Consider the following 25,249-nt stretch of genomic DNA (forward strand, 5'->3'; position numbering starts at 1 on the left):
CCCAGGGAGACCTCACTGATCAAGGGGCATAAGGGGGATGGGTAACAAGGCCAACCCTTAAGCACGAACGCAAAGAGCCATTCAGATTTGAAATCCAGGTGGTAGGAAAGTCAAGCTCTCAGTCTGGCAGGCAGAGAGTCTGCCTCAGAAGTAGAGGCATTTCTAAACTAAGATAAGACCATATACCTAAACACTCAAAGGACAAATATTTCCAACCTACATGGAGTGAGAGAGCTTCCCTGGAGCCACCTGAGAAACTGACTTAATTCCACCCCTAACAAAGTAGACCTGGATAGGAATATTCTCTGGAGAAGAAAGATTGGCCTCATGGTACATCATAACAAATTAATGGTCTTTTTCAGTTGACAAGTTCTTTTTCTTTCCCCTTCTGGAAAGAAGACGCCATAACTCACTCTACTCACTCCATCTTTTTCCCGCACCCCATTTTTTAAAAAAAGTCGTGTTATTACGTAGTGTTGGAATACATATGCAAGGTAGAAAAAGCTCCTGCCTGCTTTGAAAACCGTACTTCATCGAGCTTGGCGATTAGCCAGCCTGCTAGTTGTGTAGCTCTGAAGACTTGCTTCATTGCCCCCAATTCGGAGACCCATCTTGTTATATTTTTAGTATGCATAGCCCTGAATGATTAATGATTCAAGTACTATGACTTGGGGTAAAATATCAGAAACCAGGGGCGCTGGGGTGGGTCAGTCATTAAGTGTCTACCTTCAGCTCGGGTCATGATCCCAGGGTCCTGGGATTGAGCCCTACATTAGACTCCCTGCTCGGCGGCAAGCTGCTTCTCCCTCTACCACTCCCCCTGCCTGTGTTCCCTCTCTGTCAAATGAATAAATAAAACCTTTAAAAAAAAGTCAGCGACCATGTTAAGAATCTGATTGGCTATGCCTAGACTCCGATGCTATCTCTAGAAAGGGAATTCTGTTCCTAAACCCACATCACAGTTACAGGCTCAAGATACTTTGACCTGTTGACCTGCAGGATGTTATCCATATATCCCTGAAGCTGTAGGCAAAATTTTTATGAATGTACTTTTATGTGTATATACCCTTTCCTAACGGGACGCGATCCCAAATGGATTAAGCACCTCTGAATGAGGCTATGTAGTTCAACGTTAAAAAGCCCAGTCTTGGCATTACACCAGGTCTGCTCTCTGCGGCTCCCCTGTGTGACCTTGGCCATGTCACTGAATTGTCAGTGCTCCAGTTTTCTCATCTCTAAACCAGGGATGATCTTAGTACTTAACGCAGACAGCAGTTGAGAAGAATGAGTGTACGTCAGCCAAGGCAAGCTCTCCGTTCTTGTTAGTTCACTCTACTCTCAGCTCTAGCTTCTGCAGACTCTGCCCCCCCCCCCACCCTTTTTAAAAATACACAAATGAGAAGAGAAACCAAGTTTTTGGCCCTTTGTGATGTTTTTGGGGAGAAACAACAACAGCTCTATCTGTGCCGTTTCGTGGACACCGTTTGTGACGTGACCATTTATCTCTCACAATTGTACTTGTGAGTGGCTCCAAAGTATTAATGACTTTGGGTCTCTCCTCACCTGTGCCAGTTCAAGGCTTACGACTTTGAGGCGAAAGGCCCTGTAAACTATTAGCAGCCGGCAGACTTGCAAACCATTTATTTTCTCTTTGGGACATATTTATCAGGCTGTACGTACTGTGTAATTGAAGCCGACTTCTCTGTCCCCATAAAGCTGTGGAACTCTGTTCTTCTCAACAGATGCTACACGTGACACACCTCAGAGCTACTTACTCCATGCATCTGAGGTCCAACCATCTCTCTAAATTATGATGGCCGGGGGAGCCTGGGTGGTTCAATGGGTTAAACCTCTGCCTTCGGCTCAGGGTCCTGGGATTGAGCCCCACATCGGGCTCTCTGCTCAGCAGGCAGCCTGCTTTCCTCTCTCTCTCTCTGCCTGCCTCTCTGCCTACTTGTGATCTTTCTCTCGCTCCATTAAATAAATAAATAAAATATTTTTAAAAAATATGATGGCCAATATTTCATGATGGCCATTCTTAGGCCACCAAAGGAGAGAACGTCTTCATCTTCTTGGAGACGTTGGGTCTGATGCTCTTGTTCTTGGCAGCAGCTATCTATCACATTTGCCTTGAGATATGATACCGCAGGGTCGAGCATGGGATTGGACCCGAGGAAGAAGAAGATACAAAGCAAGCATCTCTAAACTAGAACCATTTTTAAAATTCTTGCTTCATGGATTCAATTTTATGATACACGGCATTTGCAAGGTCCTTCAGTGAGAAGGTACTCTAGTTGAAACTTGGCCTTGGGGTGAAACTGGCGCACTGATTTAGGTTTAAAAAAAAAAAAAAAAAGAACTTTGAAAAAGCTCATCATCATTTTTCAATCAAGCATCCATCATCACATATCGCTGCCACCCTCCTGACCCTGTGATTAAATGCCAGCTCTCCTTCAGGGCTCATCCCCACCACCTATTTCTTCACATCGGATTAGCTTTCTTTGCTCGTGCTCCCCAGAGCCATCATACTTCTTTCCGGCACGGCGCTTAGCACTGACCACGCTCAATTATCACTGTTGAGCATTTTTTTTTTTTTTTTTTTTTTTTTTTTTTGTAAGACCGTCTATGAACTCGTCCAGGTCAGGGCCAAGTCTGATTTACCTTTATCTCTTCAGCCGTGCTTCGGGAAGCGTATGGCAGAGCTCAATAAATCTTGTATGGGTGAGTAGTCACACGGATGGTTCCTTCTCATGATTCAGGTCTTAGCTCAGATACTGGCTCTTCAAGAAAGAGGAGCTTGACATCCCCCACACCCCCCATCCCGCCCAAGGGTAAACTAGCCGTGCATCCCAGGCACAGCCTATTCCACATTCCTGCTTCGGTTTTCTTCACTGAAGCTCTTCCTCTGAAAGTATTTGCTAAGTTGTATATGCTCTGTTTTCCCACAGAATGTGAGCCCTGTGAAAATAGGACCTTGTAGATCTTACTCATTGCTTTAATTCATGCCAGCTCTTGGCACATAGCAGGACTTTAGTGCAGTTTGGTGAAATGAGGGAGTGAATTTTCCCTAATTTCCTTCCAGTCCCCAATGGAAAAAGTTAGGGCTGAGTCTTCTACCCTTTTTCAGTTTTCTGGTCCGTCTTTAGCATTTTATCAGTCGGGAAGTGCAGTTTAACTTTAATCACGGTTTACATGTTTGGTATTAAACAAACCAAACAAACAAAAAATTGGTAGAGATGATGTGGGTGGCTTTTTTTTTTTTTTTAAGATTTTATTTATTTGAGAGAGAGAGAACGCCTGCATGCACAAGTGGGAGGGGAAGAGAGAGAGGGAGAAGCAGGCTCCCCACTTAGCAGGGAGCCCTATGCGGGGCTCAATCCCAGGACCCCGGGATCATGACCTGAGCCACAGGCAGATGCTTAACAGACTGAGCCACCCAGGCACCCCGTGGGTGGCTTTTGTAAGAAGGGATACTCGCCATTAATGTTAGTTGCGTCGATCACTGGTTTGCGGTGAAGTAATAATCACTTCTGCATGGCCAAGGGAACCTTACACCTTCCTGCACCCCTCCATCTGTACCTCATGTATCCCTTAGTATTGTGATCCATCCTCGTACTGTCCCCTTCCCTCTCCCCACCCATAAAAGCATTACCCTGCTGGGTATGTGATTCCTTTATGTGGCAACATTTTGTCGGTAGATATTAATGCAGTGTCCCACTTCAAAAAATTTTTAGACGTGCCCTTTAAATCTTCCCAAGAAGGAAGGAGAAGCAAGCAATGAAACTTTTCTCTTTCTTCTTGATCTTTCTCATTACCCTCTCTGTTTGCTGATAAGGTATTTTATACGCTCTGTCCTTATTAGAGACCCAAACAGTGGAAGTCAGCCTCACCCCAGGAGTTACATCTAACACCATAGCCATATGCTTAGACAAGCTGATTTAATCTGATGGTCATAGAACTCAGTAGAATTGGCTTTGTAGGGTTACTGGTTAAGGTTTCAGAGACTGCTTGAAATTGTTTACTTCTGTTCCTCTTTGCTTGAGAGAGGCTCTAACAGCTTTTTCTTATTCTATTTTCAATCAAGGCCATGGCCCAGGATTTATAGCACAGACACTCAAGTAGAAATGGTAGTCATTGAGCCAAAAGGGAGCTAGAACAAATTCCTGTTATTTTTTAATCTAGCACTGCACTAAAACTAATAAATACTTACCATTGTCCAAGCACACTGAGTAATGCTTCTCTGTTTATAATTGTACTTGTATGTAAAATCTGGAAAACTTGGCAAAGACTGAGAATAAGAATATGAATCACATATTAATCCTAGCATTCAGAAAGACTATTTTAATACATGTTCTTTAAGTCTTTGGGTGTGTGATGTATGTGTGCAATATATACGTATACCTTTTTTTTTTTTTTTTTAAGATTTTAGTTAGTTAGTTAGTTAGTTGTCAGAGAAAAAGAGAGAGAGCACACAAGCAGGCAAGAGAGGTAGGCAGAGGCAGAGAGAGAAGCAGGCTCTCTGCCGAGCAAGGAGCCCCAAGCAGGACTCGATCCCAAGACCCTGGAATCATGACCTGAGCCAAAGGGCCAAAGGCAGTGGCTTAACCCACTGAGCGACCCAGGTGTTCCACATATACCTATTTTTAAACAAGCTTATATTCTTTTTTTTTTTCTATTTTTTTTAAAGATTTCATTTTATCTATTCGACAGAGAGAGACTTTGAGAGAGGGAACACAAGCAGGGGGAATGGGAGAGGGAGAAGCAGTCCTCCCCACCAAGCAGGGAGCCTGATACAGGACTTGATCCCAGGACCTCCGGGATCATGACCCGAACTGAAGGCAGATATCCAAGGACTGAGCCACCCAGGCACCCCATGACCTTATATCCTATATATAAAGTTCTATCCTGCTTTGCACGTCTTATGTCCATCACTGCCTGTTTTAATGGATTCAGAATTTTTCATCTTGTTGCTATAGCAATATGTTTGCTTGGTCCTCTGTTCTTAGTTCAGATTTTTGTTTCCAAAACTGTTCCAAAAAATTGTTCCAATTTTTATCTTCTTTAAAGAATACTGTGTTGAACATCTTTTTAGATAAATCTTTTTCTCTCTATTTCCTAAATACAAACTCTTGATGATGAGTTTATTGGGTTAAAATCAGCTGTAGTTTTCGAGTCCAGCATTTAGGATTATGTATTGATGTATTTTAGAATAAGAAAGAAAGTTAGTGGGGTCTGAGATGCAAATGTGCTCAGGAGTAGTTTTATTCTGTTTGGAATCTATGAGTAGCCTCAGACCAAGTTCTTAGTCTTCTTTCCATGGCTTTCAGTGGTCTCCATGAATTAACTACTTGATTGCTTAAATCCGTGAATCTGTCAGTCTCTCTCTCTCAATATAGGTAACAGTTCCCAGCTCCTTGATCGTTGCATTACCTAATTCAACACCAGTGTTGCTTTCAATCAAACATTTTGCAATGCAAACTTCTAAAGAGCTTCATGTGTTCAATGACATGTGGATTAGTGACATAGTGTGTGTTGGAATGCTAAAGAAGAAGCTAACATGATTCTATTCAGATGCTTAAATCTAGAGATCAAGTACAAAGCAGAATGAATATCACAAAGAGAAAATGTGAATTGATGGCATAGTACATCTTTATAACTTGTAGTTCCACTTTGCTTACGGCGGTGACGTTAGACTTCATCCCTGGAAAGCCTTTTGCGTGGTTTCTCTTCATTCCTTCGGTTGGTAAGGCTGGTTGATTGACATTTTCACTTGCTTTAACCTGGAGGAAGTTAGGTCCAAAGAAGCCTGATCTCTTTCCTACAACTCAGGCTTGTTCATGTCAGTTGTGGAAGGGTAGTGCCTGCCTTCTGTTTGGCTTCTTCTGGTAACACAGCTGAGCTATCGATGTCTTCCTTGTGTCCCTTGAGTCAGCCTATAAACACAAGTCTTAATCTCAACAGTGGTACTTAAAGAAGCCATCCGTATACATTCATTTGGGGCGGGGAGGTTATCTATCACTTCTCGGAGGATGTAGAGGTAAGTGATGGCTCTTGAGATTTAAAAGTACGGTAAAATGTTCTGCATTTTACTATATCCATCCTACATAAAAAGGCAGTATATGCTTTTCTTTATTGTGGTATCTATCGGTGTCTGTGTGTGTGTTCATAAATAAATAAGGCTTTTCTTGTTGTAGAAGTTACTAAAATAGGTAATAAAACCATCCATTATCCCATGAGCCAAAGAACGCAGTTTTGACATGTAACCTTCCAGTCTTTTTGTTTCTGAATGCATATATATTCTATTTTTACTTTTTTCACTTAAATTATTACAGACAACCATTATAAAATTTCACCAAGAATAACATTCACCATTTAGTTCTAGGAGAACATGTTCAGTAGCATAGTTTATGGTTTTGATATTTAGAAGGAAAGAGTTCTCTTCCTGTTACTTGGTCAGATGCTAGTCCCTAGCACAGTCTTTGCCATTTGTTTTCTCCAAAAGGACATCTTCTTCACAGGGTCTTGGGAAATTCAGGTACCAACATTTCTCACTTCTATAAATCACACTTGGACTCACCTTTGAACTGTAAAGTTTTCTGGGACCCCTTTGAAATAGCATTTGCTACCTTCTAGACTCAAAGAGCAGATGGTACCATCCCTAGACTTTTTCTTCTGTCTCTTCTCGAAATTGCCCTTCCTTTCTCTGAAGGAAACAGGAGAGTCCATGAAGACAGGCGCCCTCTCTTCATCTGAGCCTTGTCTGTAGTATGGAACACAATGTATATAATACAAGCTTCCTGCCCCCCCTGGAGGCACGAAGTGCAATTTGCCCTGGGAAAAGCACTGTCTTGCTGGCAAGTGTGGGATCTTGCTGCTTTGTGTCACCCATCCAATGCCGGATCTTGGAAAATTCTGCTGCATGGTGACCTTTTCTGAATATTTTCCATTAGGTCTCCCAGCTGTTTTCAAACCATCTGAGTGGTTTGGCTAAAATACGTAATCAGGGGCTTTGTTCCAGCATTCATATTCATTAGATTTTAAGATTTAATGACTGTGTGGACTTAAAGCAGATCCTTGATTTCTCTTTTAAAAAGCACTCAAGTAGAGGCTCTTGAGTTTTGACATTCTGAATACTAATTTGTGGCCAGTTTTGGCTCCCATAAAAGGCTGGCTTTTTAAAAAGAAGGTAGCAAAGTGGAACAAATTGCTCTTTAAATTAAAAGAAGTTTTTCTTGTTTGTTCTAAAATACAGCTTGCGGTGTCTGTTGATTCGGGATCCTTTGGAATGTTGTATGAACTGCTTCCTCCGAGGGAGCCCACTGTAGCTGTCATCCAGCGTGCTATGGACTGTTTGGTTTTGTGCTGTTAATGGAGGAGCCATTCATGAGTTAATGTTTACTTTTAGCTAGCTGTTTTTTTTTCTTGCCTCAGCAAGATAAAATTTGGTATTCTTTTTTTTTTTTTTAAGATATTATTTATCTATTTGACAGAGACAGATCACAAGTAGGCAGAGAGGCAGGCAGAGAGAGAGGAAGGGAAGCAGGCTCCCTGTTGAGCAGAGAGCCCGATGCGGGGCTCGATCCCAGGACCCTGAGATCATGACCTGAGCCGAAAGTAGAGGCTTTAACACACTGAGCTACCCAGGCACCCACAAATATGGTATTCTTGATAAAGACTTACAGATAAAGGCCACATCTGCTTAAACCGGCCCCTCCCATCGCTGCCCCTCCTTGGCGGCTCATCAGTTTGGTGTGGACGGTCATGGGGAGTGGAGCCTGTGCAGGTGTTTGCGTGTATTTAACACCTGTCTCCACTTGCAGCACGCTGCCTGCGCTCAGCATTGTGTTTTGGAGACTGTCCATGTTACCTGTAGAGATAACCCATGCCTTTTAGCCTCTGCAGACTGCCTTACAGGTTCCATGTTGCCCAGTTTGTTTATAGCCTCTAGTGCTTTCCTGCTTTCCTTTATACCAAAAGTGTGCAGTGAGCATCCTTGTGTCTGCACCTTTCAGCGGGCGAGTGCTTCTCTCTGATGGACAAAGACAAGGACCTTTATTTTATAAATGAAATCTTAAGAGACAGGAACAAAGATTTATTTATTCATTGAGCGAGAGAGAGAGAAGGGGGGAAGGACAGAGGGCGAGGAAGAGAGTCCCAAGGACACCTGAACAGGAGCCTGATGCGGGGCTCGATCTCACGACCCTGAAATCACTCCCTGAGCTGAAGCCAAGAGCCTGACCCTTAACTGACTGTGCCATCTAGGCACCCCTAAGATGGTCAGTTTTATTCATGATGAGCAGAATATAGATCAAAGCCATTTTCCCTGACTCCTACCTAGTTGGATATTCTGGACACATTTTTATAGAGGGTCACTGGGATCCTGGGTGAAGGCAAGTCTGGTAAAAACTAACTACAGTGAAATGGTGCTTCTTCCAGTCAGCTAGGAGGTCAGTCTGAATTAGAAAAACATCTGCATTCAAAGACGTAATAGTATACAATTTTGAAGTCTGTCCAGTGACCAACACTAAATAATAAAATAATAAAAAATAATAATAATTCCTAAGGGAATCACATTAATGAACACATAAAAGCACCTAATAATTTTTGAAGAATAATGACACAACCAAATTGCTCAACACTTCTTCTCCTCCATAGGTAAAGTATTTCCCCCTCCTGTGGTTTCCGTATGTTAGCATGTTGGGCAAAGGACTTTCTCTAGTTAGAGGAAGGTGACTGTAACCCCTTCCTTTCTAAACAGTGTAAATTTGCAAGGTAAGGTGTCATGGTTGACATTTGAGGGGCCTACTCTGTGCCAGGTATGAGGCTTTCACATGTGTTGTCCTCCTTGTCCAGATTGTCCTAATCCTGTGACGTGAGCCTGACTCATGTCATAAACTGAGGCACTGAGGGAACCCACTGCAGGCTGCCTGTCTGAGTTCGCCCAACTTGAAAATGTAATACAGTCTCCTTAGATGTGGTCCTCAGACCTGTCAGAATGTCCTAGAAGATACGTGTATACTGCAGACTCCTGGGCCCTCCTCAGGGTGGGGCCCGGGATTCTGCCTTTATAACAATTCTTCAAGTTCTCTGTATGTCTTCAGAAGTCTGAGAACCACTTGGCCAGACCATGGTGACCTCGTTTTGGTGATATGAGAAGCCTTGCCAGAAGAGTGTCCGCAGTGCCTTTGGGGACCAGTAATCCATGGCCAGTCATGCCTCACTTGCAGTGGGCACATTAGCAGTGCTCCCCTGATGGCTTCCTCCTACTCACCCACTTCCCTTGCCTCGTGTAACTTGTGCTGAACTTAGCACAGCTCACGGTTTGACAAGTCACTTCCCAAAGCATTGAAATCATCACACTACAGAGGGATCGTTTTCTAAAAAAGGTTGAAGTTGCCAGTGCAAAATCCTCAGATCCCAAGTATATCTTTGGTGCCCAGTCCAGATGGAATCCGTATTTTGCATTCTAACCCTCGCTCAAACCCAAAATAAAAAATAAATTAAAAATGAGAGGGCAGCTTGCAGAAATGATTACCTTTGAAACACCATTATATGCTTTTATTTTCCTTTCTAGCCCTCTTTTGCTGCACTCCCCCGTTGGCAGATTTCCCATATGTCTGCTCCTAATCGCTGCTGACTTTTCTAGAAGTGTGAGGCAATCACCAGCCCCTTCCAGCTCTCCCCCTCCCACGAAGGATAGGGTTCCGGAAGAGCCAGCAAAGATCAGTGAATACCTTATTCTCCTCTGCCTTTCTCATCTTCTCGCAGCTCCATGAAATTTCTCATTCACTCCCCAGCAATCTCCTTTCCCCTTAAGGGTCTGACACCAGCTAGCGTCCTTTCCAAGCTAAATAGGATTGTGCTTGGGTGATTGACATGCACAGAGAGGTGTGCCCATGATCTGGAGGGGGTCCTACACCAAGTTGAATTTGTGTTCTCTGCTGGCAAAAGAGCATCCTTCTTTGTTTTTGGTGTTCAGCTCATCCAAATAAAGAAGGCATTTCCTCTCCTGAAAAGCAGGGGTGGGGGAGAGGGAAAGAACGGATCCAAAAAAAAAGGAAAGAAAAATTTAATTTTAACCATGTACTCCTCTGCAACTAAATATACACCCCTTCCTCTGTCCTGATTGGTCCGCTTCGATTGACAAGTGGATCGTGTGGAAAGGAAATATCCTGGACTTAATTGTAAGTTAAGTCTCTCTTAATCCAGAAGAGCATTTGAGATTCTGTCCAAGTGTTCAATTTCCCAGGCCGCTGAGGTCTGTGAATTTCTTTTCCCAGCCTCCAGGCTGCTGCAGTACAAGCCAGCATAGCTAATGCAGATAGATCTCCTGCCTCTCGCTCTCCTCCTCCCTCTGCTTTGATTCGATATGAACAGCCTGGTAACTCCGATGCTGGGGAGAAATCTGACATAACTCTGCAGATGGCTAGGTTGCCATGAAACACCTGGGGATTGTTCTTTAAGGAAAAGGTAACATTTATATGCTAATGATTTCTTCCCCTCTTCCCTCCTTGTTGCATTTTTTTCCAGGGTTGCCAGTTCCCAAGAAGAGCCCAAAGTCGGTAAGGACTTATCAGTTACTTGGTTCTTGTTGGGGGGTGGGGGGGAACGGTGGGGCTGGTGTTGGGAAGGGACGCTGTCTGGCTTGACTTCATGAAATGTGTTTTAGAATAGGTCCAGTAGCCCGGACTCATTTTATTAAGTTCTGGGGGTCCTTTTGATAGAGACGGTATTGGGTTTATCTTTTAACTGTCTAGTGATTTGTGGGCATGCTGCAGAAGCCAGGTTAAAGAATGCATGTTTGGAATCCTCTCTGTATAAATGCATTACAACTCTCTTGCAAACGGATGAGTTTTAACTTGATACAAATGCTATTGTTTCCTCTGGGAGGGGGGTGGGGGAAAGCTCCACCTGCTTCCTGAGTAGGGTTGCTCTTAACTGGTGTTTCCATCCCTTCACATGGGCAGATCTCTCCCTGAGCTTTCTTATGCTTTGAACGATGAATTATTTACAAAATTAAAAAGGCTGCAGGTTTAAAGAAGAATTGCCCTGCCCTGTATATATATATATATATATCCATGCTCACATGCAACAACGTTCACTGCCCCAGCACTGAGAATAAGACATTTCCTTGCTGTCGAAATGTCCTTTGTTGTTTTGCTAGCTTTAGCAGCATTATGCTGCAGGTATAGGATTAAAAAAAAAAATCAATGTTTTGCTGTCCTTTCTAATCTGGTTTCCCTGAAGATGCATTACCTAGTTGACATGTTAGCTAATAGCTTAGAGGCTGTGGTGTTTTGCTTGGTGGTGTGAGCTTCTGCTCCCAGGGCACTAACAACAAATTAAAATGCTACTTCAAAACTCAAAATCTGGAACTACAATGCCTGTGAAATTGATCCGGGAGAAAGAAGCTTCCCCATTCATTAACATTAGGACAGAGAGGGGGTACTTTCACAGGGCTTGGGCTATTGGGGAGAGGGAAAATGTGCAGCTTTCTGCCATCCGGGGAAGGAGAACCTTTAAAACTTTGCAGCTCACTGGGGCTACAGCGGGATTCTTTCCACCTGTCTGCAAGCCTGGTGGCGAGAGGCAGAAGTTTATTAGGGAGATGAGAGAGGGAGCTTCCTGCATTCTTAAACTCCGTTCCTAAGTTGTCCAAAGAGAAAAACCTGCAATAATTGATGGGATTCCAGTGGCACAGAGCTGTGGCGACCGGAACATGTGACTCTAGGGCTGCTTTCCTTGTCAGTTCGCGTTAATGTTTCAGCTGAAAAGTGCTGGTAGGTGTCGACATCGGAACCACAGAGATGCCAATGTGTGCTTGTGTGTGTGGTGTGTGTGTGTGTGTGTGTGTGTGTGTGTACAGGCACACACATGGCATATGTGTGTCCTTGTGCCTCGGTCATAGTCAGAAGCCTATTCAGCCTTCAGAAAAGAAGCAGATCTGGAAGATCTGTCACAGAAGCTTCTGTTAGCCAGTCTTTTTTCTCCCACACCCTCAAGCATGCCGTGTGATGCACGGACTTCTTTTACACACCCAATGGGAATGGAGTCTTAACAAGGAGCATTGGGGGGGGGTACGAGTTTTGCACAGGGAGCACCACATCAGGTACCAAGGGGTTCTTTTCGGGTTTGCATCCTGTTTAAACTTCCTTGGCCGAAGGATTTCTTCTGCATCGTTTCTTCCCCAAAGTGTTTGGGGATTCACTGCTGAACTCAAAGGAATATCAAACAGGTATAGAGCCTATATTCACCAAGTCAGTTAAGAGAATTCCCTGTGACAGTTTATTTTTGTAGAAGCCGTGTCATTAGCAAGCAGCAAGCCAATTACTCCGGCTGCATTCCTAGGAAAAAAGCGTTCTTAACGGCTTTGCCCACAGTCTGCTGGCTCTTAATTACCACAAGCTAAGAGACTGGTGTGTTGCTGGGTTCGAGAAGAACAAGCCCCCAGCCTGGGGCTTGTCCTTACCTGATTTCTGTGCCAGGACGGGGATGGTGGTTTTCACAGCATTGCTGGCACACCCGGGCAGCTGCCGTTCAGAATTCGGAACTCTGAGCCAAGGTCCGCTGTTGGCGGTCAAGCGTTGCTAACATCTGTGATCCGTGGGAGCTCTGGACAGGTGGGTTGAAAGCTGGTTCCCTTCCCCAGTTTGAATTTTGATGATGTCCTGCCAGAGAGACGGATGATGGTGGGATTTCTCTGGTGGGCTCGGGAGGAGTCCCTGAGAAAGCTGGATGTCGTGGTCCCAGACAGCCAGTCGTACAATGGCACATAGGGTTAGTTGTGCAGGCTCCGTAATGAATGCACGTGGACAGTGCCTGAGGTTGTGATATGCTGAGATTTACCGTTAGTCTGTGAATATACCGTCTTGACCCGGGACCATGTTTCTTCTCTCCTCTTCCTGACATTGTTGGCTTGCTCATGTGACTGACAGCTCCTTCTTGTCCTCATACTTTTTTTTTTTTTACTGTTTTCAATAATTAAGTAGTTGGGCTTTTATTAGAACAAAGGGACTTTTTGATCTTGTTTCCCGTTCTGGGCAAGCTCTACAGCTTACTTTTCATAAGCAGTTTCTTCTATTAGATTTAGCTTACATGTTGAGTTTATGGATTCTATACTCCCTGGGAACAATGGCCGGGTCTTAATAAAATGTTATTAATGTAATACCTGGACAGCCATAACATTAGGAATTTTCCCGCCAAATGGCAGAGACAAAAATGAGACAAAAGTAAAAATAATAGTTGCTGTCAGGTTTTTTAGACCTCACTAGGAAATGGATCCTGAGGCCCAATTTAATCATCCTGACTGGAAACTTACCTACCTGAGACTCTCGTTCTAAATCACACAGGAGAGTTTTGTAAGAATTTAAAACTCTAGGGGCGCCTGGCCGTCTCAGTCGGTAGAGCATGCAACTCCGGATCCCAGGGTTGTGAGTTCGAGCCCCATGTTGGGTGTAAGGGATTACTAAAAATTAAGAAGAAGAAACTAGGGGGGGGGGCGGATTTCAAACTCTAAATAGGCAGTAAGCCCTGAATTTTAAGGCAGTTTTCACTTTTGTTTTCTCACTACGTCATTTTTGAAGTATTCCTTCCTTTTCTGCCTTCCTTCATCTGTCCCATCTATCTATCTGTCCATCCATTTAGTTAGCAGTTAGTATCAGGAATCTAGTAAGTGTCAGATTTGGTGGGAGGCACTGGGAATACTCTGATAAGTAAGTTGGTCAGGTGCCTTTCTTTGGCAGCTTACAAACAAAAGATGTTTTGATCGCTTCTTTCAAAAAAAGGACTCATCGTCTCAAATCACCATAATTTTTATGCGCTTGTTTCAGCAACATGTATTTATTATCTTCTATATGCCAGACCTCTTGTCCATATACAACAGGATTGAAGACAGAAAACATTCCTGCCCTCATGCAGCTGGGGAGAGAGAAGCAGTACCCACATAAATAGCCAGATCTATACAGATCTGCTTCATGGGGCATAAAGTCTGAAACTTTCAAAAGTTCAAAACGCAGAGCATGGTGCCTGGGTGCCTCAGTCTGTTAAACATCCGACTGTTGATCTCAGCTCAGGTCTTGATCTCAGGGTTCTGAGTTCAAGCCCCGCATTGGGCTCCATGGTGGGTGTGGCCCCTACTTAAAATAAGAATGATAAATAATAAAAATAAAAAGCAGAAAGATCATGTAGAACCAGGGACAAACATAATGAAAATCACTCAGCTCTTAATTACAACAGCATAAGTTAAACAGTCCTACAGAGCCAGAGAAAGGACCCAAGGTTGAGATACTGGGATTGAACTGTGGAATTTTTCCAAGGTCCCCAGCAGCCTGAGCCATGTAGGAAACCATATCTACTTAGCTGTTACTGTCAGATCCAAGAAAGCATACCATATCCATAAAAGACACAAAATTTTCCCAGTTAACTAAACGACTTCTCACACAAAAGTTTTCACACAGGGGACACCAAAGATGAGAAAGACCAAGGAAGCCTGTCCTCTTCACTGAACTGTCTGCAACAAATGCAGCAAGCTGAAAGGGATCAGGAGTGTCAGGTTTCTTTTCTATTGTCCTCCATTCCTTTCCCCTGGAAGGGATCCTAAGAACACTGCTGACAGCCAGTTGTTAAGAGGTGTAGGGAGAGATCTTTAGGGAATACGCCTTGCAAGTGACCCCAGCCAGATCACCCAACTTTATGGACCCTGCCTGTTTCTCAGACTCTCCTGGTTGTCATGAACACCTCAGAGCCACTTGTCTGACAAAGGAGCAAGAGTACAAGTCATTAAAGCTCCTGCAGGCTCCCAAGAGAAGCAGGGAGTGGTAGAGGGAAGAAGAATTAGGATCGTTTCTGTAGTCTCCTTGCCCCTCAACTTCTTAGAGCGACTCATACCCTCAACCCCTTGGAGTCTAGAAAATACATTTTGCCTTTTTATCAGATTTCTTTAAAACATCCCTGAGAACCACAATTTGTTTTCGTATCCATCGATACCTTCTTTCCTTCCCATTAATTCCTCTTCTCCGCCCTTTTAGAAGAGATTATTTGACTTAGACCCGTAAATGAGGAAAGGAAGAGACAAGGACCATCCTCTGCTTTGGCTTGGAATCGAGTCCCTGATTTTTGCACAACCTTTAATGACATTGGCCTGATATATTATCAGCACTTGGAGTTTTTCCTGTTGTCCATGTAAATCACTGCAGTGGCCTTCAGTCTTGGCAGATAAGTGAACTGTAAATAATTTTGCTTTAAAATGGATCGATTTGTCATTTTTAAGCCACATGAATTCTTTTCATCATTTAAGCTCCTAAGTGCTGTCTGTATTCATTTGCTCTTCCAGGCAAATATTTTCAGCTCACTTTATAAGTACCTTCATTTTGAAATCACTCTGTGAAATACTGATGAGTTGATTCCCCCCCCCCCCATTTCCATTTACAAAAACCACTGCATCTTCCCGATTTCCTTGGCCTGTCAGTAGTTAAGAAATCATTCGTGCTGGGAGATTGGTACCGTTTCATTTTAAAAGGTCTTATGACCCAAGTTTATGGCTAGTGTGTGACCACGGACTTTTATGGAGTTTTGAAAACTCCGCCCATTTCTTTCATCCGAGTCAACTGATCTGATCTTTCAAAGTAAAGATTGCCCTTCACAGAGATCTGAATAGTGACAAGAGCTGACATTGGAAATATCCATCTCAGTAGGTGGCACATCTTTCCAACTAGTTGTTCGAGCCGGAGAGCTGGGAGGTGGAAACCCATATCTCTAAGAGGTCCTCCCCCAACTTTTCCTCTTGCTTACCCTCCCCTCAGTCATTCAGGAATGCCTATGGACTCTGCACCCAAAAGTCTTTGATGTCACTTGTCCCTCCCCCCGTCATCACTGCTGTTCCCTAGTGTAAACCACCTCAGGCCCCTCCCATGGACCGCACACTAGCCTCCTGACCGGCTCCCTGCTTTTACTTCTGTCCACACAAGCCTAGTCACCCCTCCGTAATCAGACCGAACTTTCTAGAAGTCTCTTGGCTCCTGGCAATCTCTGTTTGAAGTCCATTCGTGAATTTCATCTCCCCCGAGCTAAGAATGAATCCCAGACTCGAAAGTAGCTCACAGACCCTTGCAGTATCTGGTCTCCGCTCATCTCACGTCACCCTCCTCCCTTGCTGTGTCGCTCTGCCTTCTCTCTGTTCTTCAGACCGTCCAAACTCATTTTTGCTTTGAAGACTGAGCACATGCTGCTTCCCTTAATGGGCTGTTCTTCCAGAAGCTTCTCCCTACCACCTGTCTAAAGGACAATGCAATATGTTGTCTTCAAACTGTTAAGATTATTTGATTACTGTCTATCACATACATACACACACGCATACACACATCTAAATACGCAAGTATAAATTCTCAGAGTTTAGGTACCATCTTTTTCTTTCTTCTCCATTGTATCCGCAAGAATCTGGCTCATAGGAAGTGATGAGTATGTATTTTTTGGATGAGTGAATAATGTAATGTTGGTAGTTCCTACTAAGGAGGACTTGTCTGGATGTTCTGTCATTTGGGTGCCAGATGCTTGCACGGCGCTAGTAATGTGTAGAATAACAGACTTGAAAATGTATCTCTAACTGCAGATATGTTTCTCTTTGGGCCCGTTTCTCACTTAGAGAAATGAAGAGAAAGACAGTCCCATCAGAAGCAGCTCCGACCCTGGGCTGTCACTAGCTGAGAAGTGAGTTTGTTTTCATGCTCCAGGTCTTCCCTGGGAGATAATCCAGGCTGCTGTAAAGGGGACCAGTTGTCTTTAATTTGAAAGATACATAAACTTGACTTCTCCTGGAAAGTTCTAGGCTCTCATCGGATAGAAGACAACGTCATAGCTAATTAGCATGCTCTCGGAAAGTCAAAAGGCATATTTTGAACTCTCATGCAAACAGAGCATAGCTTCAAAAAATTTTAGAGTACCAAGATATTAAATATAGAATGCATCTTCAAATTAAGTCATTTCCATAATTGAACTTAGGAAGAAGCACAGAGTGAGGTTAAATCTTATCAGGGGAAAAATCCAAACAGCTCCCAGATTGTTGTGCATTAGCCCATTAGTGTGGGTTTGAATGTATCGTTTAGTGACAGCTTTTAGTGGTGGTATCGTTTTTCGGGCATATTCTCAGGATGCTGCTTGACTTTTCTTCTCCAAATTTGGAAGTTTAGATGGCATTTAAAGAGGATGCAGAAATGCAATTTCAGAGACAGTTCTACAAACTCATTCCACATTCTGTCATTTTTGTGTTAAATTGGACCGAAGTGAGTCATTTATTGGGAGGTGAGAAAGGGTGTTCAAATTTGAAAAGTGGCCCTAGCCATTTCTGGCAGACTTCATTTGCATATCCGGGTAATGGCAAAGCCGGGTCCTTGGTTAAACCTGAGATTTCCCTGTCCTCCATGTCAGAGATGTGTTACAGTGGGACAGTCGTCAAACGGTCTTGGGAAGCTGTGAGGTGACAGGCAGAATCCGAGCACATGCATCCTGTGGGCGTGTGGGTAAAAGCACAGGTGCGTTTTCTACAGGGGCTGGGGTGGGGGTAGAGTCCAGCCCTTCATCGGATTCTGGCAGTGGGGCAAGTCGGCCAGTAAGAAATTTTTCTCCAGTTTAGGAGGAGGGAGTGAGTGGCCGAGATTATAGTTAGGTTTGCAGGGGCAACAGAGTGACCTCGGGAAAGAGGAGTATGATGTTCTCTCAGATAAGCCTGCAGTGTGGCTCCTTCTGGGTCCCGAGGAGGCTTTGGGAAGGGGGGGCTCTTAACAAGGGGGAGCTTGAAGCTGCAGGGATGGCGACTGGCTAACTGGAAATGAATTTAGTGTCAATGGGCCAATCCCCACAATCTGGTATTTGCTACTCATTTGAGGAACCAGGGTGAGCACTTGAACCGAGGGATACAGTTCTCTAGGTGAACTCAGAGCTCCTTCATCTGTTCAGTTATTTGCTTCTGTATTTAGACTATCTTTTCCTCCTTTCCTGAGAGGAGAACAAAACCAAAACGTGACCAAAATGAATAAAGGAAGGACGCCTGGCTGGCTCAGTTGGTGGAGCGTGCAACTCTTGGTCTCAGGGTTGTGAGTTCAAGCCCCACGTTGGGGGGTAGAGACGACTTAAAAATAAAATCTTAAGAAAATACAGATTAAAAAAAGAGAACGTAACAGTTTCCATTAATTCTCCTTACCAGGGTTTCTTTCAAAATAGAAATAGCATTAAATTTTGTCTTGATTATAACAAGCATTAATGATGCATTATAAAAAGTAGACAATACAGGAAGGTATAAGGGGGGAGAAAGGCATCCCGAATCCCATTTTTTTCCTTCTATGCTAGTGTATTCACACCAAAAATGGGCTAGTGCTGCATGTGCTTCTTTATAATCGAGACCCTCGTAAAAACCGCAGTGAAGAGAAACACAGATTTCCACCCACATGGGAAAGAGAGTGCAGGGATGTATCTGTCATGAACATTTCCTGGCTCTGAAAGTCTTCAGCCTGCCTCCAGGGGAAGCAAGAAGGCAGCTAGAGAGCTTCTTGGGGGCAGAAATCAGAGAACTGGCCCCAAGAGCCAAGTTTGCTGTCTGGGGGCAGTGGGGGGGTGGGGACGACTGCTGGCTATTGGCGGAATCAAGGCTCTACTCCAAGTCTTTGACGTTCTGATCCAACCAGGTCTAACCTGAGCATTTTGTCCTCAAAAGGGAGCAGTGGTGACATGTGGGCTGGTGGCGGTTGTCCCCGTCCAAACCTCAGTGTGTTTTCCCAGTACCACTGGAGCTGAGTGAATTAAGCCTCTTCTAGTTCTTCCAAGACTTCTTCGCTAGTTTAGAATATGGGCCTCCAATTTCTCCTTCAGACACACCAAATACAATTGTACGTGGTCTATCTTGCTTCATTAACTCTGTGCCTAGTTTTCCTCAGCTTTGAAGCCTTACCAAAATCTATATTCAAATCTGTAATCATCATAGTCAGGGGTAAATGGAGTTTTTGTCCTCCTTGGGCTTTACTTCAGATACTTAATTTCAAAGCAAAGACTGGAACGGGAGGGAGTCAAGGGGTTGAGATTTAAACAAAGGGGACCTTGAAAATTTCCTAGGAGATGGGGAGTGAAAAGTGGAGGATACCTGGGGAGAGAGCAAGGAACGGTTTTGATAGGATTGATTGTAAGACCAAGGGGAAGATTTTGATGCTATACTTGAACTTGAAAGACCTGAAATGCTCTGGATCAAAGATCTTCTAAACCACTTAAAAAGCATATGCTATGCAGGTTCTGTAAGAGAGGATGGAGATACCCCTCCTTATCCCTTGACGATGCTCTTAAGCAGGTAAGTATAGAGATGTAGCATCCAGTGAGTGAGAGGCAGGATTCCAGAGTTTTTATTTTGAATGGGAGAAACTAAACACCTGGTCTTACCACCCTCTTTTATTCAAGAAAATAAGAACTGAAGTTATTCGTATCCTACCAGGTATTTTTCCTCCCACTAGGTTTTGCTCCGCATTCAATCAACATTCAAAGAAAGAGCATTTCATAAAATGAGAAGGGTCTTTTGCTGAGCAGGTTTTAAGGAATAGGAACCTGCTTATTCTATTGAAGTTTAATGAAACTCTTTCCCTTTGAAAACTTCTTGGACTTCGGACAGGTTGCAAATCTGGCAAGGCTACCTCCTGAGGTCAACCCGTATATAAAGTTTGGTCTTGGTTTTTAAGCAACAACAGAGTCAGGAGATCAAGAGGTGAAATGCGATGCCTGCAAAATTGATTAGCTAAGAATTATAGAAGCTCTTCACATGAAAATTACTTATATACTTATCAGTACCAGTGCATACAGAATGCTAGGCATGATTTTTTGAAAGGTTTCATCCCTTTCCCTTATAGTAGAAGAACTTCTGGCAAAGCTTCAGGTAAAAACTGGGCATTTTATTATTGAAAGATGCAAAATGAGAAGTCCCCAGGAACATTTTTAGCCCTGATTGTATTTCTTCTGGATGTTATTGTGGTACAGATAAATCACCCCTGGTATTTTGTCTTAACATATTTTGTCAAAAACACGAGGATGTGGAAGTAATTGATACATGTTTTTATCTCTCCCCTGAACTTCAAACTCATGTACCCCGTTGCTAGGCCATCTCCAGATGGATGTCTAATAGCTCAAATGTGTAAGTCCAGAAATGAACTCTTCCAACTTCAGAGACCCAAGTGATCATCCCCTCATCTCTGCTGTATCCATGAAAGGCTACTGCAGTCTTCCAAGAAGTTAAAACAGCACAACCACCCCCCACCTCCATTTTGAAGCCATCCTTGATTCCTTTCTCTCACACCTTCCATGCAACCTATTAGCCAGTCCCTTGGCTCAACCTTCAGGATATAACGGGGATCTGACCGCTTGTCTCCATCTCTGCCCCATTACCCTGGGCCAAGCCATCATCTTCTCTCACCTAAAGAATTACAGCAGTCTCCCAAGGTCTCCCCACCTCTAGCCTTGCTCTAGGACCTTTTAAAACAACAGGGGTGACCACAAAATAAGGATACTAAATTGTTACATCTTGTAAGGCACGCGCCCAGTGTCTTCGCTGGGAACCTATGATGGAAATTGGATTCGTCTTCTGCCACAGCCCAGAGAGCAATATGGTTTGTGATTATGTCTTTCCATCTGGCTCACCCCTCTCTCTGTCTGCCAATCACCTGGGGATTTATCTGCATGCAGCATTCGCTGGAGAAAGATGGAAGCCAAAATGTTGTTGATATATTTATGTATGTGTGCATAGACGTGCTGAACAAAAACAAGCTGATGGAAACACCCACTCAGAGAACCAATAACAGTCTCCTCTTCTTGCTTCTCTCGCTCGCTTGCTTTCAGCAACCACTGGAAAGAAAAGACAGCCAGAACAGTTCTCAGCACAGCGTCTCCTGCCACCGGAGTCTGCACACGGCCTCCCCAGGCCACAGCACACAGGTGCTCCCCGAGTACCCGCCTGCAGAGGCCCCCACTCCAGATCAAACCGACAGCTCTGGGCAGAAGAAACCAGATCCTTTTAAAATCTGGGCCCAGTCCAGGAGCATGTATGAAAACCGACGTGAGTAGCACCCTGGCTCCTGTCTTCCCAAGACCCCTGCCCAGGGCTCCAGCGGTCTCTTGGTGCCTCTTGAAAACTGATTTTTCAGTGTGTAAACAGGATAGAGGTAAATCACAGTGAGAGGTGAAAGCTTCTCAGAACAGTGACAGAATCTGCGGGATGTTCATGGAGGTCCGTTATGTGTTATGTTTGGGGTGGACAAGATGTGGGTGGTGGTCAGATAAAGGGCCTGGATAAAAATGGATTTATTTTTCCCTTCCATTAAAAGAAGTGGCAGATAAGAGCTGCTATCTCATTAACTCTTCCCTGTGTAGAGACCATGGCATGATCTCGTGAAACAGCTCTGATGTACAAGAGAACACAAATATGGTTGGTTTGGATGGCAGGAATCTTAGTGGTCTTAGTGGTCTCCTAGTTTTTAAGAATACTGGTAATTTTTTTTTATATCATTATCAGTCTTTGTAAACATTCCCCTTAGAAAGGAAAAAAGAAAACAGCGAGTGGTTTGCACTTTAATTATTCATACTGTGGTTAAGTGTGTTCCTTTGGCTTCACCTTTTCAATAAATATGAACTAGGGAGAGCATACGTCCTAACTTTTTGGCCCTGATAAGCCTAACATTGCCTTCTTGTTTCATTTCTTACTTTTTATTATGAAATGATCCCAAAGACCATTCCCAATAAATTAATCACCATTTATCCTACCATCGTCAATGAAAAGCTCCCAAGGTGCTTTCATCTTAGGGGATGCAGACTAACCCATTTCGGCGGTTGCTTTACTGACGGTTTCTCGTGGGCGTGGTTGGCCAGGATGAAGCAGCTCCGGAGGAAGGACGGGCACTTCATTTTCTCTTTGGGGCGGGGAATTGGAGAGAATGTTTAATGAGGTCTGGCGAAGGGTCTGAGTAAAAGTGGAAGAGAAGAGAATCACTCTGCCCATCCTCTTTGTTAACCCCCCCCCCACCCCCATTCCCCAGTCCCGGAACAAGTTTTCTTTATAGCCATAGCTGCGGTGGTTTCTCAGGCAAAACCCCCGTGGCCCCAGCCTCTTGCCACCCACTCAGACTTGGCTCTGAAGCCTTTCCTTTGCTGGCTGGAGCAGTTCCTCTGTGACTCCAACAGAACAGGGGAGCGAGGCCAGCATCCCCGTCTGAGAAGGAAAGTTGGCCACATTGCGGGGTGAAATTGAGCAGTTAGGGGGCACCAAGGCAAGTGTGGAGTCACGATGATTACCAAATTTTGGAAGTCACTCAGGAGTCCCTCCATCCTTTTCCTCCTCAAGGGAGAAATAGCATTGCCTTCTTAGTATAACAGTGTGGGGAATTAAGTGAGCTGCTTTGGCAAAGGGTTCACTATGCTGACAAAAGCCAGATAATTTGAGTAGGAATTTATTTAGTCCTCAGTCTAGAAAGACCCCCCAGAGTCTCCCTGAGGCCAGTCCAGAGGAAATAAAGTTCCATGTGGAACATCCCTTGTAAGCATGGTTGCGAAGTATGAACTTGGGGTCTGTTCTCCCCGTGTCTTCTCACTAATTGTAGTGATTTCATTGAACGAATGTTTCCCAAAGAGGAATATTTTCACATTCTTTTCGCATTTCTGTCTAACCATGGGGCTCCTCCAATCAGTGGCCTAACTTCAGTTGATGTTGAGATATTGCTTTATTGACCAGGCTTTCGCTTTTCTCAATACAGGACACGTTTATGACTTTCTCATGTGTGAATTCTGGGATAAAATAAATCGTGTTCTGAAATCCTGGTCGGCATCGAGGATTGACAGATCCCCCTAACGCATCCATTTACTAGGAGACTCCGGCTCAAATTCCATTTTCACCTTGATGGAAGCAAAATTCCTTAAGAAATTGGGTATTTAACAAAAATTTGGTGTTTAATCAAATTTTCCAAAGAGTATTTTTTTTTTAAATAAATAGTAAAATATGTACTCTTACCCCACAGCCACATGCTTATTTAAGCATTGAAATTATTCAGGTGGCTGTCAGATGGAAATATTTGGAATGGGGCCAGTTTTGTCTTCACTTTCTATATCATCTATGGAATAGGATCCAGCAACCCAAATGAGAATCAATTTCTTTTTGGTGATTAGAGGTTCCATAATTGAGCGATCGTAGCAACCTAATTGATGTTAAGACTCAAATGGATGCCTCCCTCACCACTCAATGAGGGTAATGATGAGACTTCTCCCCCCCAGTGGTAGTTTGGTCTCTAGCACAGATTTTCTTCTTTTCACCGTACCTGCAAATGAATGTACCTCAGTCTTGTCTTTTTATTTGTATTTTTGTTTTATCCCAGATCTGTTTCTCCTATTCCCCTTAGATTGTTTTTTTATCTTGTCCTTTGGGGTGGGGCGGGGGGAGGGGTTGTGGAATAGAATATTTAGCCTTGTTAGATAGGATTCCCTGCCCCTCCCCCAAGACATACTCAACATCCTACTCCAGGAAAAAAACAGGGAATTGGAAGTTAGGAATAACACTTCAGTTGGACCTAGGTTATCCTCTTTTTGAAAATATATTTGTCTTCTCTTTCATTTTATGGTGAAGGGCAGTGTGAAGATTAACATCATCCCTGATCAGATTCCTTCCCGTGGTCTCAAGGCTGTGCAAAAACACCATATTCTTGAAGGGCCATCTGTCACAACACCAGTGTCAAAATGAATCCGTCTGAATTGCAGATGTGTTAATGAGTCCCTTTGAAGGGCTTCCATGTTTAATTAAAAACAAAGGCAAGCGTGGAAGTCCTTTAAAGCCATGTTGCCTGCTTTGTCTTTTCTCTAGGAACATATCAATTGCTCACATGTCTTGAAAAATGACACTGATGCAATCTTATTAGTACCTGTTCAGGAAGACCAGCTAGCATACACCAGTGTATACTACAACAGAAAGTCTAAAGCTTACCATTGAAACAGCACCTGTTCACAAAATCGTTTAGAAAGAAAAAAGTCAGACACGATTGTGCCAACGTTGTAGACCTGTCCTATTCAGGAGAAACATGCTTACACATTTGGAATGGGTCAATGAGATGCTTTATTGTAGTGAGTTTAAGGATGTTAGTCGTACTTCTAGACTTTAAGAGCTGTGATGACAGTTCTTACTTGTGTTTTGTTCAGTTCTTGGCCAGATCTGATGATTTGTGTCTCTAAATAAAAGGCGACTCTGGGGGCGCCTGGGTGGCTCCGTCTGGTTAAGCATCTGACTCTTGATTTCAGACTGGGTCATGAGATCCATCTATGCTGGGCTCTGCGCTTGGGAGTGCGCAGCCTGCCTGAGATTCTCTCTCTTCCTCTCCCTCTGCCCCTTCCCCCCACCTTAAAAATTTTTTTTTTTTTTTAAAGACTACTTTGGTTGAATTGCCAAGAATTCATCTGAACAGGTATTAGTGCAAAAATGAATTCCATTCAGAATCTTTAAATAAATGCTTTGCTGTGGCAGTAACAGAAGTACTTTTTTTTTTTTTTCCCAAAAGAAAATCAGGTCTTAGACAAACTTGAAGTTCATGACTTGATTAAAACAAGGTCAGACGAAAATGCATACTTGAGGGTATAATTAAATATGAAGAGTCTGAGATGGTAACGGTAGTTGTATGAAATTCTCAGTGGAACAACGCTAAATACCAGCTTTTGACAAGAAAAGCGCTATGAAAAAAGGGAGTGGGGGGGAGCCAGAATCAAGCTATAGTCTTTTAAAATCCACAGCAGCCGTGACCTTTACTGTGAAAGCTTAAGTGCACGTTCCTTATCAATCCAACCTACATTAAAATGAACTAAGAGAAAGCCCATACATTAAGCTTTGCAAAACTGTGAAATTAATATTGCAGCTATGTCACCTTCGCCTGCATCGGGATTGAGCAAGGGGGAAAGAGAGAGAGAGAGCAATTCTACGAGTTTTGGAGAATGTCAGAGTAAGGATCCGCTGAAAACTTTTCTTTCTCCATTATTATTCATACTGTCTGATGTTACCATGGCTGGGCGTGGGGTTGCTGGGGGACAACTGAGAAACGGGAGGGAAGAAAGAGAACTGCTCCCAACAGAAGTGTTAGGGCACTCTTGTTGACCACGCACGGACCAAAGACAGGATGAAATAAAACGTGATGGGCACGTGGGATCTAAGTCTGGAACTTTGTGTCTGTAGTAATGGAGACACCAGGAGGTTTCTCTGCAAACC

General features: G+C 43.6%; 1 protein-coding gene across 25 annotated transcripts in view; it reads left to right on the top strand.

Annotated features, from left to right (window-relative positions):
* The window catches only part of MAGI1 (membrane associated guanylate kinase, WW and PDZ domain containing 1), a 627,461-nt gene that overhangs the window by 571,674 nt on the left and 30,538 nt on the right, over window positions 1–25,249 (top strand). For 13 of the 25 annotated variants that reach the window (XM_082726685.1, XM_082726703.1, XM_082726704.1 and 10 more), the window contains 3 exons: window positions 10,531–10,562; window positions 20,860–21,076; window positions 24,903–24,986. In XM_082726685.1, the coding sequence (XP_082582811.1) occupies window positions 10,531–10,562; window positions 20,860–21,076; window positions 24,903–24,986 (333 nt within the window). The remainder of the gene's footprint in view (window positions 1–10,530; window positions 10,563–20,859; window positions 21,077–24,902; window positions 24,987–25,249) is intronic. The other 12 variants (XM_082726709.1, XM_082726708.1, XM_082726686.1 and 9 more) reach the window with 1 other exon arrangement.

Source organism: Mustela nivalis (genome assembly GCF_964662115.1).
Source record: "Mustela nivalis genome assembly, chromosome: 1".
In the NCBI taxonomy this organism is placed as follows: domain Eukaryota; kingdom Metazoa; phylum Chordata; class Mammalia; order Carnivora; family Mustelidae; genus Mustela; species Mustela nivalis.